This window comes from Anser brachyrhynchus (assembly GCF_964034855.1).
Source record: "Anser brachyrhynchus genome assembly, chromosome: 3".
Taxonomy (NCBI): domain Eukaryota; kingdom Metazoa; phylum Chordata; class Aves; order Anseriformes; family Anatidae; genus Anser; species Anser brachyrhynchus.
In genome coordinates this window covers 110,850,308-110,867,553 of record NC_137696.1, presented here as the reverse complement: position 1 = coordinate 110,867,553, position 17,246 = coordinate 110,850,308, and the positions used below count along the sequence as shown (strand labels likewise).

General features: G+C 37.3%; 1 protein-coding gene across 1 annotated transcript in view; it reads left to right on the top strand.

Annotated features, from left to right (window-relative positions):
• The window catches only part of NOL10 (nucleolar protein 10), a 48,854-nt gene that overhangs the window by 13,003 nt on the left and 18,605 nt on the right, over positions 1–17,246 (top strand). Inside the window, exons 12-13 of the mRNA XM_080584891.1 lie at positions 575–641; positions 5,521–5,573. Of these exons, the coding sequence (XP_080441017.1) occupies positions 575–641; positions 5,521–5,573 (120 nt within the window). The remainder of the gene's footprint in view (positions 1–574; positions 642–5,520; positions 5,574–17,246) is intronic.

The following is a 17,246-nucleotide window of genomic DNA, read 5'->3' as shown; positions in this document are numbered from 1 at the left end:
TTTAGACCTCTTTAATACTGAGTTTGTAATTTACAAATAAAGTGCTGAGCCATATTTCATTTTAGGTAGACATGTGCAGGGTGGAAGAACCAAGCTCCAGAATAAAATTCCACTCCCCATCCATCATTTCAGCTAATGTACTTAAAAAAATGAAATTACTTAAAACTACCGTATTCAGACTTGAACAGAACAAGGGTTGCACTGGCAATGTACCAGGAACTTATGGACCTCATCCTCCTTTTACATAAAATAAAATGAAGCTGAACTGACATAAATTTTCAACACAGAAGTGTGAGCCAAGAAATCAGAGGTGCCACAATACATTGCTGTGTCCTCGATAAGCAGTAGACAACACTCCTGTGTAAGAGATCTGATGGTAGACAGAGTACAGTACGAGGTTCCTATGTTATGATCAGATACTTTAATAACATTTTATTGTTCTGCAAAATCTCTGCCATCTTGATAACATCATATTTCTTAGCTTCTATAATGGGTATTCATAGTGTTTATATTTACTAAATTTCATTATATTGTTTGGAATTCTTTATAATCTATTATCTTCCTTCAATTACAGGGGAAGATATTTACTTCAATGGAGCCAGAATATGACATCAATGATGTCTGTCTTTATCCAAATTCAGGTACATTAGATATATTAATGTCTTATTAAGTTCAAAAGGGAAAGCGTGTGTTAACCCAAACTGTGGTTTTCTTATTTAGGTGATGCAAATTAAGTCTACTTTTCTCCTTATGATAGAGCTAGGAAAAATAGTTACTTGCTATTTAGTGTCATTGTTTTCTCTTCATCTTTATTAAATCGAAGACCCTTTGCAGTTGGAAGCTGTTGTGCTGTCAATTGAGTGATTGACCTCTTTTGCCCTTTCAAATATCTTAAGTCTCTCATAAGAGAAGGAATTTTGGCCTTTTGTCTAGGCTAAGCTCCAGATCAGTTAGAGCTTGCTTTCTAGAGCTAGGAAAAAACCTCTTTACAACGAGTTTACAAATTTTTACAAGTGTTTATGGCCATTTGATCTTTCCTGTTTTTTAGTTACAGTACTTACTGTGCCCTAGTTAAGCTGGAATACTTTTCTTTGTAAGTGTAGAATTCTAAATGCACAGATCTGCGTTCTTCTCAAATTTGGTGTGTCTCACGGCACTATGTTTAGAAGGCAAAAAAGAGGTCCACTTTTAACTAGTTTCCAGATCCTACTTAGTGAGGAAAAAATATTTTACACAGTGGTGGTTGTATTGTGTAAAATATTTTTGTGTGTACTGCACTAAAACTTTTAATTTTTAGTTGCTTAGTTCTGAAGCAGTATGACACCCATTTCCTGTTTAGAAAGCAGCACTGAAAAAGATGAAAGAAAAATTAGGGCCTTTAAGATGTCAGAGGACAAAATTCTTGATCAGAGAATGCCTGTGTTGCACTCTGCTATTATCTTAATTTCAGAGAGGTAGCAGTGAAGACAGAGCGACTTAGACTTTGATTCATACCAGCAGCTCAATTTCAAGATTGTAGATAAGTGAGATTTCTAACGAGTTAAAACTTATCTTGCCTTTTCTGCCAACTTCGGTTAAGAATGTCTTTTTTTTTTTTTTGGTAAGACGAGAACTTAGTATTCAAGTTCTGCTGAGATGGTAAGCCTTTTTGACTTTATGCAGCAGCAGCAACGTAAGGGTCTGCAGGATCTTGGTGAAATTACTAGCTCCCTTCCATGCTGTTCAGGTTTACCCCCCTCTGAAAAAGAATGGTGTTAACAGTACTTAGCAATTGGACTGTTTTTTGTTTTTCTTTAATGAGTCTTCAAAAAATGTATCAATAGCATTCTAATTTGTGTTCCATATATTTGTTTTTCCCAGATTAATGTGCCAAAAATACTTTAGGCAAAAAATTCAAGCCTGCCAAAAAGGGAGCTTATGGCATGGCGCTGAGGGCGCATCTTGCGTGCTCTGGTTGTACACATGAGTTCTTCTGGGGGTGTTGGAGAGCAGCTGTGTAACAGTGTGGGCCGTGCAACGTGGAGGTAGCCAAACCTGGTCCTCCCTCTTCCATAGAGGCCACAGGAAGAGCAGTACAGAAAAAGGTCATTGAAGTGGCTTACATTTAGCATCTCATCCAGGTTTCACCTTTGAGCTTATCGGTTTGATCCAAATGAGAGTCCTGGAGTGAATTAACATCCATGCAGCATTGATAACGAAGGGGTCATGATATGGAGGGAAAGACAACTAAGTTATGTAGAATCTTAGCATAATTTAGAAGGGACCTCTGGGGGTTGTATGTTCTCTGCTCAAAGCAAGGCCAATTTTTAAGTTAGATCCTACTTCAAAGTCTGGACAGGTTGCTCAGATCATAACCAGTCAAGTTTAAATATCTATAAGGATGGATGTCACACAGCTACGGACGTTCTACAGTCTCTGTGGTATGTAGATGTAGCTCAAGTGCTGATTTGGGCTTAAATGATTTTTGTGAGACTCTGCAGGACGAATCTCGTAGCACAAAGAATTAAATGCACCTGTCTATTTAATGTTGCTTATGGGACGTTGGTTTTCTACATGTCTGATCGCAGTCATCTAGAGCGTGCATTGCAGTCCTCTGTTCCATGTCTCCTCACGAGTCAGTTTTGCTTTTTCTTCTTTGTCCATGTCTTTAGGGAGGGCAGGTTTGAGGTCTTTTGGTAAGAGCTGTTGTGGGCTGAAAATTAGGTTGTAATTTATAACCCTGCGAAGGCAGAGGGGAAAAACTTGAAGGTGTTTCAGTGAAAACGAAAAGATTTAAGGTGAGAGGTGGTGCATTCATGTTTGTAATAAATACTGTTTCTACAAAATTTAGGATGCCTGGCACTGCCTCATGCAAGTTCAGAATGTAAAGAATGTTTACATCTGAAAATAAGGAAATACTTCCAGTAATACAAATGTTGCAGCTGAGGAAAGCAGGAAAGGCAATAACATTTAATTGATAGTATGAGTGTAGCTCAGTGTTGTCACTGGGGTCTCAGCATTCTCCGGGCACCCCAGGATTTTTAGAAGCTGGCGTGGCACAGCAAATCCCAGGACCTTTGCCCAGTCTGTGCTTAGACTTCATGTGAAACTACTGCTCAGAAAGCCTGTAACCTAATCTTTCCCTTACGCTCTTTCATTCCCTTAAAACAGCTCTGCTGTTCATCACTGCATGGAACAATACACATTTACCTACTTAATTTCACTGATGTGGGTCAGAATTCAGAATTTGATTCATGAGAAACACACAGATTGTGTTTCAGACTTGAAGAGAATAATGTCAGAAATGTCACAAAGCAGAAGTCATTGAACCTCCATTTAGAATGCTTTTCTTTGGGGAAAATTGCTACCTAGTACACGTAGATATTTTACTTTTACATTTTCTATTTATAATTTTATTCTAATAGTTGTAATATTCAAGTTTTTGTTTTAAAAAACACAGAAAGCAGCTGCTACTTCGTATTAGTTGCAGCCCTTTTTTACGTAAAAACGTCTGCTGCATGTGCAGTAATGAAATAGTTTTAACGCTGTGTTGTCTCAGTTACGAAAGCAATAAAAAATGGAGAAGTGAAACCATTTTGTAACAACATTCTGAAATACGGTAAGATGTGGATCAGAATAATGTGAATTAATCTTTCTCAGTAGCTGTGTTTCTGTTTTTTTATTGCTTTATTTTTGTTTTTAATTAAATTATTTCAGCAGCCATTTTCAGTACTACTACCTTCTGTGGGAAGCAAACCCTTTTGCAACTTAACAGTGTTTTCAGTGTATAGAAATTTGTACATCATTTGTTTCTATTATTGTAAAATTATTTTTTTACAGGTAAAAAATTTGCATTTTCTAAAACATCCTCTCCCATTTACTACCGCTTCATACGCATTTTTTCATTTCTTTAAATGAATGATACTGTATTATTGATCACTTTCTATATGCAGTCATTAAAATGGCTTCTGTGATAGAAGAGTTCTCGTTTATTTCTCTTTTTAAGTGATTGCACTAGACTGCTGTGTAGTTTATTAGGGTGTGGTCTCCCTTCCCGTAAAAATTGGTTAGAAATAATGAGCTGAAACAATGAATAGTGCACAGTAGACTTCTCCCTTCACAGACTTGTTCCTTTTTTTTTGGTTTCTGTATTTCCCCTTAATATACACCCACCCCTGTACTGTTCTGAAGACAACTTTCCCGCCTTCAGTTATTGGTGGAAGACTCCCAGAGAGGAGGTTTTCCCGTTACTGTCACCTTTGAAGCACCTGCAGAATTAATTTCTATCGGTTTATCTCTAGTGATTCATATTCAGTCAATGGAGAAATGCTTTGTCTCCTGTAGTAGTACCAAACACGCTGATAAGTTAAGGGAGCACAAAATTTATCAAATTATACTATGAATTCTTGCTTTTTCCTTAAACTGCTTGTAACCATTTCCAGGTTTGGTTTTAAGCCTCAGTTTGCTGACTAAGCTTTCACAAATTTCTTGCTTTGCCAGGAAAGCAAGCCCCCTTTTTTCTAACATTAAAAGTCTAGCTGCATTGTGTATTTTTAATAAAAAGGATTAGGTAGGAAGGATTACTCCACCCATGTTAATTGCGTTCCTCTAGTTGGGTGTAAATTATATTTCTGCCCTCCGGGTATGTGGTAACTGCCCCAATTATTCATAGTCTCAATGGCATATGTTACTTCTGGATCAGAATGTTATCTAACTTGATTGCTCTTCTCTTCTTCTTGCTGCATCTTCTTGTATTACATGGTGATCACCTATGCTGGAAAGTTGAAGCTGAATTTAAAATACAGGCCAAATGTCCTTAAAAAGCTCTTATGGAGGATGAAACTGAGAGTTTCTGATTTTGAATGTATACCAAGTCCTGTGACAGTTCCAGATATTCCATCGATTTTAATATTTCTGCAATAGTTCTTTTATATCCAGAGTATTCACAGCATTCCCTAAGTATATTCATAGATATTTCAAATTTTATGTTTGTCCCACCTGGCTAATAATCACTTGGATTTGAAGCCACAATATCCTGCCTCACGCTTTGTGTTGACAATCTACTGTTGATTTCCAAGATGAAATATGAATAAAGCAGCAAACCATATTATGATTTATGGCATTGTTTAGACTGTAGATGTGTGTAAAAACAAAGCAAAACAAATCCCCAAAACCCCCTTGTGTTAATAACACCGGTTTATGCCCAAGGTAGGTTTTAAGTAGTACTGCCTGGATTTCTTCTAAACAGTTTTATGGGATGAACTATTAAAATTTGTTATGAAAATTGGCAGTCTGCAGGTGGTAGAACTTTGTTGTTTAAGTTGTGCTGAGAATTTTTTAAGATAGAGAACAAAAGGCACAAATATATAGGAAATTAAGCTTTATTAATTGCACTGCTATCAGGCTTTTCTTTCCTAGTCCTGTGTACAAACCTACTTCATGTGAATTAAATACTTTGTGTGTTTGTGTGTATACATATTTATATAAAGTAACATTATCCTCTTGTGACCAATGTTTTTTAATGTGGAAATCTCTTTTTAGGAATGCTAATGACTGCCAATGAAGCCCCTAAAATGAATATCTATTACATGCCAGTAAGTAATGCAAATTGTTGCTGATACTGCTCTTTTAAAACTGCCAGTGATTTGGTGCCAGTCAGGTTTTCATGTTGGAAAATGATTTCTGCAGATTCCTGTCTAGATTCTCTGACTTTTCATGATAAAGTTAAGATAGCCATAACTTATTTATATTATATACTGAATTATTATTTATAAAAACAAAAGCTTGCAATGTCTTTTCCTAACAGTTCCAGAACTGGCTAGTGGGAGTAGGAAGTTCAGGTAGAGCTTTGATGGGAAAAAATTGCTTTAGATAGCTAATGAGAAAAGAATTCCTAAAAGGAGGCTGTATAGTTTGCTTTTGAGGTAATAGTTTTGCTTTGTTGAAAAATATTTCATTAGTGTCTTTAATGCCATGACTGTATCACTGTATACCATGGACTAAATATTCTTCTGTGTCCTGACGAGGAAATACTGTGTGGTTTTGTGCGTGATTCTTATCAGTAGCTTCTGCTCAGTGCCATACTTGAATTGGAGCTTTTCACTTGAGAAGCTTTTCACTCAAAAAGCTTAGCAGTTAAGCGTGCATTTTCTTCCTGTGGGTTGATTTTAGGGAGACTTAACAGCAGGCCTTCTGGTGTTAGGGAACTCCACAGAAAACTACACCAGCATTTCACTCTAGTTATGTTTTTGATTCTACAGTACACTCTAGGATTTGTTATGGCCTGGAAGGAGATAAATACTAGGGGACATAAGCAAATGTTCCAGGCAGAAGAGCAGACTGAACTCCAATATTATGTACACCGCTCCATAAGTCACTTTCTTCACATACTGGACAAACTGCAAAATTTGTTAATTTTGAAAAATATTTTAAACTATATAAGTAGCTAACAGAGAGAAATTTTTGCATTCCAAGAAATGTACATTTTTATACACCAAGTTGTTGTGTGTCGTTTATATCAGGTGGTTTTTCAGATGGAAGTTGTCAATTTCTTGAACCCATTTCTAACCATTTTGTTTACTGGAGCTGTTCCATGCTTGAGATAACAATGGTAATAGGGACAACAAATATTTTTGTATTTAAGACCAAGCATTAGCTGTAGTTAGAAGCTGAACACACGGTGTTTCTATTTATCTTGTTCTTTGTAAAGTTTAAGAAGAGCTCTCCAAGCCTTTATCTATCTTCCTTTTAATTAGGGGATTGGAGAAGACAAACTCCCATAATTTCAAAGTCTGTTCAGTTTTTAAAACTTGAATAGACTAGTTACTGAATTTAAGTAATTCAGATGGAAGGAAAAAAAAAACACCTGCATTCCTCCTGTCACTAAGCCTATGGTTCAGCTTCTCTCTGGAAATTGAGCATTGACTTTTTTTTGTGCAAGTATGCATGATATATGAACCTGACTGGTATAGCACATTAGAGGTACATATCCAACATTGCCACTTAGCCAAAAAAATATTTCAGACTTGATTTGTCACCAGCAATGGGTGTTGTCGGAACTTGTTCCAGCAAGTATTATTTTGAATATTCTTGCACATACTATAAATTATTTTTTGCTCTCTTAAAGTTTCACTTTTGTAGAAGGCTCTGTGAATATTGTATGTATGTTTCTGAAGTCAGATATGGATTTTTTAGCTAATAAATATTATTTTTGATCTCAGATTACATTTAACAGACATTAACTACAAACTTAAATACTTCCTAACATTGTCTATTATTTTTGTGGAGTACAGGCTATTCCCATGAAAATCAACATTATGCTGTATTCCTTTGTCAGTGTTCTTTGATTATGGGTACCTGAGTCCACCTGAACTTCTCTGTCATACCTTTTTATGGGTTTTATGGTCACAGTGACACATGAGCATAAAAGTGGACCCATGATTGATTCCCAAATGATGAATGCTAAAGCATAAATACATATAAGAATTCTCCCTCCTCTTTTTTTTTTTAATGCTGTTGTGTATAAAGAGAACTTAAAGTTTGATTTAAAATGTACTACCCAGGCTAGATTTGCTTTTGAATAAGCTGAACTTCTGGAGTTCCTGTCCGTGGCTTCACATCTGAAGGCTGCTGAAGACATGTTAAGTATTGGCGTGATTTTTGCCAAAGGTAGAAGACTTTTTTTTTTTTTTTTGAACAGAAGTTTCACACTCTGCTAACTTGCTGTTTTACCCCATTTGCCTTTTTCATTTTGCCCAGCAAGAATGAAAGGTCTGGCACAAATAGTATTGTGTAATTGAAGGGTTACTTACTGCATTTCCTAAAAATCAAGTATGTAGCTCACTAAATCTGTTTTTGTTGGCTTTTTTTAATCTCCTCTTCAAATGAAGAAAAAATAAAATGGAGAAGTCGTGTCAGCCTTAAGCTGCTCCGGGGCATTTGTTATTAAGAAAAACTCAATGTTATTAATGTGTTCATTTTAACGCTTCTATTCCTTGATCTTTTGGGCTAGTTATTTGAGCTCAGATGCACACCTGTCCTTTGGTTTGTATGTCAGTAGATTATTAAGACACATTTTCTTCCTGTACTTGGAACTCTGAGTAATTTCCTTTGTACAGACAAAGATGAGTTTAGTTGTGTGCATTTTTGGAGCAAAACTAAAGAACTAATGATTTGCTGCTTTGCCTGATCTCTTTTCACAGAGAAGTTTTCTGGCTTTTCATAAGAACCATTCACCATTTTTCCAAAGAACAGCCTAATTTTCTATTTGTTTGTTTACTTTGAAATAGACATGAATAACGTTTAAGATGTGTCCTGTCTTTTTGAGATGTTGACAAGAACTAAATTACAATTCTTATATTCCACAACAGAATAAATGCCTGAGGGAAAAGCTCCAGCTATGGAGGACAGTTGTGTTTCAGAACTATTGGAAGTGCATTTTTGTGAACAGGATTCATCTGATTGCCCCAGCACTTACTGCCCTGTAGTGCTAGTAATGATTGCTCTTTAAGTCTTCACTGGAACAAGGACAAGGCAATATCATGGTGATGGTTGAGGTAGATGCTTAAATTCTTGAGTGTATGGTGCTGTACTGTAGCCCTTCTAGTTTGAAATGTTTTTTTCATATTTTGTAGAAGAGGTGCACAGAAGTCTTACAGCACAGGAGTGTGCATCCCCATGGCTGGGTGCAGACAGACCCAGAATCCTCTGTCCTCGATTCAAGTTGGCCAGACAGCGTAGGACTGTGCCCAGCCTAATATACCCGGCCTCTCAGCAGGTTTTATTAGTGTGGGCACAGTGCTGTGCTAACACAGCTCTATGACTTCTGAACTGGAGCTGGCTTGTGTCTGGCTAGCTTGGAGTACGCTCTGACTGAGCTCATGTCTGAATGAATTATCTGTCTACGTGTGCCCATTCTCTCCATTGTTCATGCCAAAGCTAAATTTCCATTGCAAACCTAAAAAATGACTGTCTCTTGAACTTCAAGATTATGAAGGAGTTGACAACAGCTATCATAATATTGTCTGTAAATGGCGTGCTTCAGCTTTCACTGCAGGATTTTCAACAAGATAGGTATGACATTTGAGACTAGGAATGTCTGAGAGAACTATGCTTTTTTTAAAAAAAAAAAAAATCACAGCAGTTGTTCCTTTAGTATGCAAACTATTAGAGGGAAAAGAAGGTGGTTTTTGGTTTGCTAGAAATGACAGGCAGATTTGGTTTTAAACAGCAAGAAGTTGCCTTGTGCAGCTACCCAATGCAGAGGATGAGTAAAAGGCAAATTTATTGTTAAAATGACTGCTAAAATGAAATGTTTGTTTTACGCAGGTAACATCTTGAGTGGCTTAGCTTAGAGACTTTGTTTTTGTTTTATTTTGTTGGGCTTTAATGAGGGCAAGTGCCTCTGCCTAGAATTGGGCTGTTTGCCAATAGTTTAATACTTAACTTGCAGTTTATGCAAACATTTGGAACCTGCCTCTTGCCAGCTGGCTTCCTGGTACCTCGCTTTGAAGTGTGTCTCGGGAAGGTTGAAATGAAAGTTGTATGTGCCCTGGGATACTTTTCAGACTACTGACTCAGAAACGTCAGTTGAGTCAATAGTGCACCCAGGTTCTGCCCAAAGAAATGGGAGGAAGAAGCTCCACTGACAGAAGGTGGTTTGATGGACTGGGACCTAAGATGAGCCAGATTCTCCTAAATTTAAGCTAAGCCGTCAGCTTCCATGACATGTAAGGTTCACTTTCCAGGTTGTACAGAGAAAAGCCTACATATTACCTTCTGGATCCTTTGGGAAGAAAGCAAGGGGTATATACATGATTTATTTTGAGTGTTTACTACTGGTTACGGGAACATGTCTGATCTTAGCACAGACATTTCAAACCAGTCTTGTCTCCTTTATTGGACTTGAAACTTTGGGCTACATATACATACTGAAACTGAAACTTGCTCTATTCATTAGGCTGTTAAAAGAAGAGAGCAATTAAGACTGTAATTAATTGAGTGTAATATTCTGTGTTCTGGATGTTTTTTTACTTTCCTGCAGTCTTGGCAGAAAGCTCCCTGTTGAGGCTAGAAGCAATGTACTTTTGGTGTAGGGAAGATATTAAGCTCTTTAAGAAAAAATAAATCCTGGAGCATCTCTGGCTTCTTTTCAGGTGGTTTTGGAAAATCATTTGATACCCTAGTGCTCTCCTAGTTCAGGGCTGTTGGAGTTACAAAGTGGAAATGTTTCAAGGGCAAGTATTTCTTGCCTGCTCAATGATCCAGTTTCTCCGAGAATATCTTTATAGTTAAGGTCTGGTTTCTAATACAATACCCTCTTTGGATGTGTAAATCTTTTTATTGCTAGAAATATTTATGACCTTTGGCCTCCTCAAATTGGGTGGCTTTTCAACTAAACCAGCCATTACTGGTGGTACTTTCCCTTCGTATGTGCTGTTTTAAATAATTTTATTTCTCCTTTTTTTAGATCCTCTACTTGCCTATACGAATAACAACTTATCACCATCTCTTTGTTGATTGCCCCTCAATAATGCACATTCTTTAAAAAAATCTTAATTTTAGGGGAAAAAAAAACAATTTTGAAACCTGTAGGCAAACCTACAGGTTTCCTTAGTAGTTACCTGAGATAATATAATCACAGATCCACAGATTAAGGCACCAAATTCTACTAGCTAATATGTTTTTATTTTCTAATTAAATGCTTTAAATTTAATGTGCTTTATATTAGATGAAACAAATCAGTAGACGGAATTTGTACTGAGGCAAATACAAGTGAAGGCAGTTTTATTTTATACCTTAATTCATTCTTTTTATTTCTCTCTTGATACTAGTTTGGGACAGTCCCGGGTTATAAGTTAAAGATGAACATGGCTTAGTTGGATTGTAGGTTTGCAGATTAGCTGCTACGTGTGATTGAATTTACTGAAGAGATTTTGTCAGCCTGGTGCAGAGTGCTATCAACTGGTGCTGTACAAGGGGTTGTAAGCATTGGATATTCTCCTTACATTCATTCCTTCCAACATTCTGTTTTTCACTTAAAAAAAAAAAAAAAAAAAAAAAGGTCTGAGAAGCTTCTCATGAGGCATGTACCACACTTAACCTCTATGGTCGTGACCTTTCACAACAGTTCCTTGCTCATTCTTTCATTATTTGGGGATCTGATAACTCTTGTCCTTTCTTTCTTGGGTCTTCGTACGGTGGGGATGCAATTAGAGGTGAACACCTCCCCACAGGTCGGACTTGAGACCAATGCTGTGTATTGTCAGCCCGCATTCGAGTGGTTCATGGCAGCAGCTTGGAGTTGCATCAAAATCATCTAACCTGAATTTTGGCCTCAGCATGAACAAATGCCATGAAGTAAATAATGCAATTGTTTTCGTATTTGTGACTGGCATTTTGACAGTACTGGAGCAGGTTAGTGTTAGCCTGTGAGATTCTGATTTCTTTTAGGATGTTTTCATGTCTTATTGGCAGTATTAGGTCACTGTGAATTAATGCTGCCTCAACTGTCTTCTTGAAGATTGTATGGCGAGGGTGAATTTTTTAGAGTTGTTCATCTGCTTCAATGTAACCATTACCTGAGAAATTTTATGTAAGGTGGAAAACAACCATGAAACTGAATTGCGCAAAGTTTTTTTTTGTGTCCAAAAACAGTGTTTCATTCCCTGGGGGTAAAAATTAATAAATAAATAAATAAAAATAATAAAAAAAGGTAAAATGCAGCAGTTATGGCATACAATGGGAAATGTTGGTCTTAACCATAGTCTTTTTTTTTTTTTTTTTCAAGAACTGCAAAATGTCTAGAAAGCAGAGATATTGTGGCATCACATATTACAGTTGTGCTTTGGGACCGTGAAGGACAGTGGTGTTGAAAGAAAACTTTCCATTAACAAAAAGACAGTTCAGTGCGGCTTTGGCCTTTAAGCTAATTCAGAGTCTCGGTGTGTCATCCTTCTAGAGCTTGGTTTTCCATTCAGAACATTCTAATCCTTTATACGTAAAATCATGCAAACAGTATAAAATAGAAGGCGGCTGTCTAATGAATGATACATTACTTATCTCGCAGTACTAACAAGCTTAGGAAAAAATTGTTTATCCTGACAAACAGAAATGTGAGCTTCCTCCTTTTAACCTAAACACTTTCAAACTGAAAAATAACACACTGGGCTTAGTCCCAACAAAGGATATCCTCCGTTTCCCATGCGCTGGCTGAGAGAAACGACCGCTTTTCACACATACACAGAAGAAAAACACCAACGTGTGATAATTGGAAAACAATTTCTGATCTTCCTGTAAAATTTGCTAGAGATGTTTTTGGTGCTGCTGGTGTAGTAGTTCAACATCGTGAATAGATTATGGAGTATGGGCTCTGCTTCCTGCTCTTATGGGTGATAATACGATAGACAGCACTTGTCCAGTATTCTTTAATGGGCAGCACCATATCACAAGTAATGTAAAAAAATATATATGTATATAATAATTTCTGAGAAGGAAGTTTTATACCCTACTAGGGTCTGCCAGCATGTTATAAGAATTAGTGGGTGGTCATGTTTTGTTTTGTTTTTTTTTCTTTTGGATCAGAAAAGACAATGTGAGAATTCTGTGATAATTTCAACTAAATATTTCATATTTTTTGAAAATAGAGTATCATGGCTTATTTGTGTCATCCTCTGGCTGAACTCATTAGTGAACCAAAGAGTGTGTTGAGTTAAAAAAAAAAATATATATATATACAAAAGTAGTTTAAAAGCTGTGAGGATTTAGGATTTCTATCGCACAAAGCAGATAGATAAATAAAGCCAATCAAATGTATGAAAGCTAGCATTAGGAAATAATTTCCTTTGAGTAGGACATATCTATCAAAGCATTTCCTAAGTTAAGTAAAACTTTGTGCTGAAATAGGACTCTGGAAGGAGTAGACTGGTTCACATTGAAGGTATCTCTCTGGAGGAGCTGCACGTTCCCAACAGGTAGCTGCTGTCCCGTTCCGGGATGTTGCCTGAGTAAGTGCCCAGACCAGCCTTGCTCCCAGCTCCGCAAAGAGCAGCTAAACTGCCCCGAGAGGCAGTTATCTCATGGATTTCCAGTAGCTCGTCTGTTACATAAGGTAGAAGTGCAGCTAGACTCACCATTACTTTTTTTTTCTGTAGCATCCCTCAAATTTCCTTAAAACACAGGGCATGCTCTTAACTCCAGTACAGTCAGTTTTGTTTTCATGAATTTTAAGATATTTACACTGTAAAAGTACTTGCTATGTTGCTCGTATTGCAAGAGCCCAGCTGTTTGTAGTGACCTAAGAAGAGGCAAGTCACCACGCAGGGTGACGATTGAGAAGTTTCCTGTGCTGTCAGAGAGACAGACAAGATGGCTTGCCAAGATTTTGCATTTCTAGCTTATTCTGAGTTCTTCTAACTTGTTAATTTAGGTTGCAATCAGTGGCTGTTGCATACATACTAAAATCAATGTACGTGTCCCTCATCCCTCTTAGTTTTGGAAGTGCTGTCCGTTGTAGGCCTGTGTCCTTACTGTTACAAGAGATGCTGTTGTATTTTGAGATGCAGGTTTCTGACCTCGTTGGAACAGGCAGGACCACCTTGGAAGCTCTTCCTTGTAGTATAATAATAAATAATAATAATAATAAAATGAATTTCAGGGCAGCTGTAAAGTCTCACACCTGCCTTATCTGTCTCACCCCATCACAACTGTAAATGGTGCGGGAGAGCTCTGTGAGGGATGTATTATTTGAAGAATATTGTGCTAGGTTTTTTATTGTTGTTAGACTTCATGTAAAATGTGGAGGGCACTCCTATTTGTCATTCTTCTGTGAATTTGGAAGTAGTACTAATTACTTCAGTCCTTAAGTATTTTGGTTAGTGAAGCTTGAACATTTCACAGACTGTGGAACATTTCTCAAAGTCCTGGAATCCAGGAGGAATTCTTGTGGGAGGAAAGGGTAAAAACGGGTTTAAAAAAGTGATGATTGTAACATGCTGTCAGATTAAAAAGCTTTAGGAATATTTAAGCTCACTTTCTCTCCTCTGTTAAGAAAACACTCTGCGGTGCCGTGCCAACGAGGTGTCGGGATTCAGTCTGCCAGGAGCGCTCGGCTGGTGGTCGCAGGCTTCCTTCTGCTCAGGGTGGTGGCTCGGTTCCTGCTGGTGGTCGTGGAGTTTGTTCGAGCTTTGCTTGCTGATCCAGCTCTCTAACCAGGCAGGGTTCAGGGGTGGTGGTGTGTTTGGGGAATTTTGGGGAACTTCTGATTCATTACCAGCTGATATTTATGGGATAGTGTTTGAAGCAGATCGTGCTTTGTAACACATGCTTTTAGAAGCCACTCCTCCTTAGCTTCATTTGATTAGGTGACTTAAAATGAAAGTAGTGGGTTCTTGCACTTCATTTTTAGTTATTGTTCTTCTGACACCAAATCTTCTCAGTGCTAATTGTCTCGAGACCATAAAAAAAGCATACGGAGTTTGAGAAATAAAGAGATCCATAGCAAGAGTGACTAGTGTTTATCTTTTACTTGTGTCAGCATGTCAGAACATGACAGGGATATTGATGAAAGCATTAGGCTGCTTAACTCTTAATGCCACTGCCGGTAACTGACTTAAGAAGCATCCCTTTTTCTTCCTGTCTAGTGAGAAAGAGAAATATTGTTGATTTCATTTACAGTTTTAAGGAGTAATTTTCTGTCTTTGCTGAAAATTTATTTGCTATTCCTATCCTGGAGGGTGCTTTTTTTTCCTCAACATTACAAGCAACAGGATTATTGCCTTCTTCAAAAGGTGGTGGCTTCACTGGGAAGACAGTCGTAGTGAGAACAGGCCTCTGGCTGGTTAAGCGACTAATAACTGTCAGATCAGACAACATGAGATTAAACAAGAACACAAAAAAACACCTATGAAGCTAGACTGTTTAGGATTAGAAAAAGAATACTTACTATCTGATAACTACCAGGGCAGAAAGATTTAGTATCTCATTCCTAGAAGATGTGTGCAAGTTCCTGCAGCAGTTTTTGTTTAACACTGGAAAGATCTTAAAAGCAGCATTTCCTTTAACATGCTCTCTAAGGAGTAAAACCTCCAAGTGGTTGATTTGGCAGCTCCCATAGCACAGTGAAAGGTAGGAAAACCAACCTCTCTCAGATTAGTGAATCTGCCAAAAATGTCTGGATGTGCCGGAGTTGGGATGAGAGAAGCCAATTCGTTGTATAGTTCAGTGAAATTTATGAGTGCGTGGGCTTAAAACCAAACGCAATGCTGTTGTTAGTAACAAACTGGAAAAGAAAAAAAGTGCTATTCTGTCTCTTGGTCATAGCTGTACTCCAGTGAGCTACTTGATGGCCATAGAAGTTCAGTTATTGTAAAAGCATCAATCCACACTGTATAACGTAGGGTAAATGAAAGCATGAAATTAAGAAAAATGTAAGTATATGGGAGATTTGTTTGGAGTATATTCCCCAAACCCATTTAATTTAGAAAATGAAAGAATTTTACTCAGTAAATTAAGTGGGATTACTCATGAGATGAACAGGGCACAATTGGAGCTGATCGTGGAGTGTTCATAGGGGGAAAAGCAGAATAGAAATGAATGCCAGAATAATATTGAAAATCACGAATTGTTTGGAGCACGCTGGTTGCTGGGGGAAATGTACTGTATATGGAAACATAGGAGACAGAAACATAACGAGGTAGCGTCATCCCAAGGCTCTTTTCTAGCACAAGCTAATCTCATGGCTTCCCTGAAGTTGTTGGCCTGGACATACCTGAAGCCCATAAAGCACAGAAACAAGAATGGAGAGATGCAGTTTTTCATATTTGCAAGCTAGAAATAATACATCGGGGTTTTGAGAGCTACAGGTTACAGTTGATGTAACCTTGACTTGTACAAAGGCATAAGGAGGTATTCTTTCTTCTCTTCCCTTTTCGATGCATGTGATGGAAACTTTTCAAAATTATTACATATTGAGATCTGTCTAATTCTTAAAATTAGAGAACAAAACATTAAAAACAGTACTCTTAAAATGAATAGTAATTAATTACTCATGTAATTGCATTAATTAAACCTGGCTATGCAATTAGGGAGCTAATTATGTTGAAAACGCAATTGCACATTTCAATCACTGCCCACACCCTGGGGATCACCCAGTTTCTTCTCCTCCCTCATTAGACCTTCTGTAATCTTCCTCTCCTGTTACATGGCATAATTGAAGCTGAGAATATGTACACACAGATGTGCATTTGCTTTCTGCAGCAAATGTGTGGCTAAAAATGTAAAGTGATTGTGTGCCATTTTATTTAAAATATATTTCCTTTTGTCTGTCTCCTACAGGTAGATTATACATGACTCAATGCTTTCACATACATAAAATACATCTAATTTCTAGAAATTATAATCTAGAAAAGATTTTTTTCTTTGTTAAACTGCTTTAAGGCATTTTTTTTAATGTTAACAGAGGAATGGAGGAGCTTTCTTGGGTCATGGAGTCCCAGCCTATCTTATCACAGGCAATCAGATTGTATAATCTTTTCCATGAATGTCAGATTTCACCTTAAAATTAGTTGGTTTTTCCTCGTTATTTCATTAAAAGACTGTTTGACATTCACATCCACCTGATGTTCAGCTAACCCTGTGCTGTAACTGTGTTAACTTGAATGTACACAATCTTATGTGAGCACTACTGCTTCACGTATCATCCCAGTAGCTTTTCACTGTGCTTATTAAACTTTGCATTCATGGATCCTGAACATGATTGCCTGACGTTGTACAAGATACCTTCCCTGAGTCATTATCCTTATCCTACACTAATACAATGGCTTTAAGACTACTTTATTGTCTTGTGCTCAGATAGTATCACTTTTTTCCTCTTCTGTTGTTTACATCAGGTAGTAATTGGCTATAAGTTTCATCTGATTTGCAGCTTTTTTAGTTTTCAAGGTAGCTGCTTTTTCCACTGAGAGATTTTGACCCTTCTTTTCAGGCAGTCTGTAATCAGTACATTTCACAGGCATCTTCCCACTATATGTGGCAATCATTAGTGAAAATGTTTAATAGGATAGTCCTTGAGCTTCACTTGTAACCTCCTTTCTGTGCAGTAATTCCCCTTTCAGCATAAACTATTTCTCATTAGCTAGTTCCTATCATGCCTTATGGTGTATTAAAATTATCATCCGACTAGTAATTTTACACAGTACGCTGAGACCAGAGCTCTGTTGAGGACCTTAAATACATGCTATTTTTGTTGTAATCAACATTATTCAAAAAGA